This window comes from Aureococcus anophagefferens (assembly GCF_000186865.1).
Source record: "Aureococcus anophagefferens unplaced genomic scaffold AURANscaffold_4, whole genome shotgun sequence".
Lineage (NCBI taxonomy): Eukaryota > Pelagophyceae > Pelagomonadales > Pelagomonadaceae > Aureococcus > Aureococcus anophagefferens.
In genome coordinates this window covers 1,589,362-1,592,018 of record NW_008705564.1, presented here as the reverse complement: position 1 = coordinate 1,592,018, position 2,657 = coordinate 1,589,362, and the positions used below count along the sequence as shown (strand labels likewise).

The following is a 2,657-nucleotide window of genomic DNA, read 5'->3' as shown; positions in this document are numbered from 1 at the left end:
CAGAGCGCGCCGCGGAGCACGGCCGCGACGTCGTCGTGGCGCGCGCCCGTCGGCGCCCAGTTCAGGTTGAGCGCGAGGACGCGCGCGGGCGCCGCGGCGCGCGCGGCGACGGCGACGGTCCGCTCGCCGGTGACGGGGCAGCTCAGCGGCTCCGGCGCGCGCGACCGCCGCACGAGGTCGTGGAAGGGCGCCTCGGGCTCCTCCGCGTGCAGGCGGACGACGTCCTGCGCGACGCACACGACCGACGCGATGGACGTCGGCGGCTGGTAGGGTGCCTCGTCGCCGCCGCAGATGAGGCACGGCATCTTCACGAGGGAGTAGCCGTCCGTCTTGAGCGCCGCCGCGGCCCCCGGGGCGCCGCCGCCGTCGAGCGCCCGGACGAGCGCCTCGAAGACCTCCGCGGCGTCGGCGTAGCCGAAGGCCCGGGCCAGGTCGCCGCCGCCGCGCGACGCGAGCGCCTGCCGCAGCGCCTCGTTCGGGCCCGACGGCGCCTCTTTTTTCCCGACGCCCGCGAAGACGAGGCGCAGCGCGGCGACGGCGTCCGCGTCCGGGCCCGACCCGCCCGGCGCGGCGCGCCCAAAGGCCTCGGCGAAGGGCCGCGCGGCGTGGAGCGCGACCGCGAGCGCCTCGAGCGAGCAGTTGTTCTGCGCGCCGATGTCGGCGGCGCGGCGCGCGGACGCCGCGAACGACGCCGCGGACGTCGCCGCGGCGGGCGCGGGCGCGCGCGCCGGCTTCGGCGCCTTGGGCGGCGCCTCGAGGACGGCCTTCGACCCAAAGGCCTTCTTGCCCTTCTTCTTCTTGAACAGCGACGTCGCCTTGGGCTTGGGCGCCTCCTCCGCCGGCGACGCCGCGTCGCTCGTCGCGAGCTCCGCGAGGGCGCGCGTCGCGCCGTCGGCGTCCGGCGACGCCGCGTCGCTCGTCGCGAGCTCCGCAAGGGCGCGCGTCGCGCCGTCGGCGTCCGCGAAGGCTACGCTCCTAGACATCGTGCAGTACTGCAACAAAGCCTCAACAATCACTGCAAGTTGCCCGAAGCGAGCCGCCAATGAACTCGGGAGAGAAACGTAAGATTGCGCGGCGTCTCTCTCTCGGATCGCCGCCTCGTCGTCCGACGCGCGCGCGCTCAGGCGGGCGGCTCGGGCGGGTTCGCCGCGGCGCCGCCGGCGTCGGCGGGCGCGGCGGGCGGCGGCGGGAGGCCGACGTCCTTGGGCGACGGCGGCGCCGTCGGCGCCTCCGACGCCCCGGCCGGCGCCGCGCCCTCGGCGCCCAGCGCCTCCTTGACGCCCGCCTTGCCCTCGGCGAAGGTCTTGCGCATGTCGTACGCGTCCTCGCCGTCGGCGTAGTAGCCCTTCTCGACGTCGCGGATCGTGTAGTTGAGCGTCTGGCTGTAGAGGTGGAAGGCCGCGCGGTTCGACCGGCGCACGTGGAGCGCGACGTGCGCCGCGTCGAACGTCTCGACCATGCGCTCGTGGCTGCTCCGCATGAGCTTCGTCGCGAGGCCGCACTTGCGGTGCGTCCGGAGCACGGACAGCGACGTGATGTGGCCGTGGGGCGGCACGTCGTCCTCCTCCATCTTCGCGAGGACGTAGCCCACGGCCTTGCCCTTGTGGTCCTCGGCGACGTAGAGGAGCTGGGGCCAGGACAGGAGGTGGTAGAAGTAGTACTTGAGGTTGTAGTTCTCCGGCAGGCACCAGAGGTTCGTCTGCTGCATCTGCAGCAGGTCGTTCACGCCCGCCTCCCGCACGGACAGCATGGTGCCCGGGCGGCGGCGACCAGCTCGACAGCCGTCCCAGCGATTTCGCCGACGGTGCCGTCGACAGCGTCAACTAGCCGGGAGCACCTTGCTTGCGATGGTGCTGGACTAGGCATTCCTAGCGGGGCTGCCGATGCCAACCGCAGAGCCCCTGATCGAGCGCCACCGCTCCTTGGTCAAAGCCGCCCTCGCTCTCGACAATGATCCGCCCGCGATCGATCGCAGCCGCTCCATGGTCGCCGTGATCATCGTCGTCGCCGCGGCGGCGGGGCTGGTCGTCGGGTCCGCGATCGCGCCGCGCTCCACGGCAGCCGAGACGCAACGCTCGGCGCAGCGTGTCACGTGGACCGAGCGCTGGGTGCCCAAGACGCACAAGCCGGCACACCCGGCGAGCCGCGGACCGAAGCCGAAACCGCCGCCGACGAAGCGAAAAGTGCGCAATTCGAAGCCGGACCCGCGCGCGCACCGGCCGACGCCGGCGCCGAAGGCGCCGACGAGGCGGCCGCGCAGTCGCAGGCGCTCCGTGCCGCCGCAGGAGACGGCGGAGTGCGCGAAGCGGCGCGCGGCCTGGCTCTTCGTGCGCGGCCTGCGCCACTCCGGGCCGCACGAGGGTGATTCAACGTCGCTGCGAGTATTCCGCGCGCGCGCGTTCCAACACAAGCATCCGCGCTTCGAGAGCGCTCCGAGGAATGATCGCTCGTCCCAAAATCGGACGAAACGAGTGGAACGCGGCCGAGAGAGGAGCCTTTGGGAACGTCGCGCCCTTTTTCCCGCCCAGGCACCACAGCGGCACGTCGCTCGCGGAGAGGCTCCTGTCGCTGCACCCGGCCGTGGCGCCCATCGTCACGGGCGTCTACGAGGACGAGGGCCAGCACGTGCAGGGCGTCTTCCCCGAAATCGCCGCGCC

The 2,657-nt window shown here is 73.3% G+C and overlaps 1 protein-coding gene across 1 annotated transcript; it reads right to left on the bottom strand.

Annotated features, from left to right (window-relative positions):
- Positions 1-1,120: 1,120 nt before the first annotated feature.
- AURANDRAFT_21947 (hypothetical protein) lies at positions 1,121-1,750 on the bottom strand (the record flags this gene model as incomplete). The annotated part of the gene is made up of 1 exon (XM_009036073.1): positions 1,121-1,750. One exon carries the CDS (start codon positions 1,748-1,750, stop codon positions 1,121-1,123), a length of 630 nt encoding a protein of 209 aa, XP_009034321.1.
- Positions 1,751-2,657: the final 907 nt, after the last annotated feature.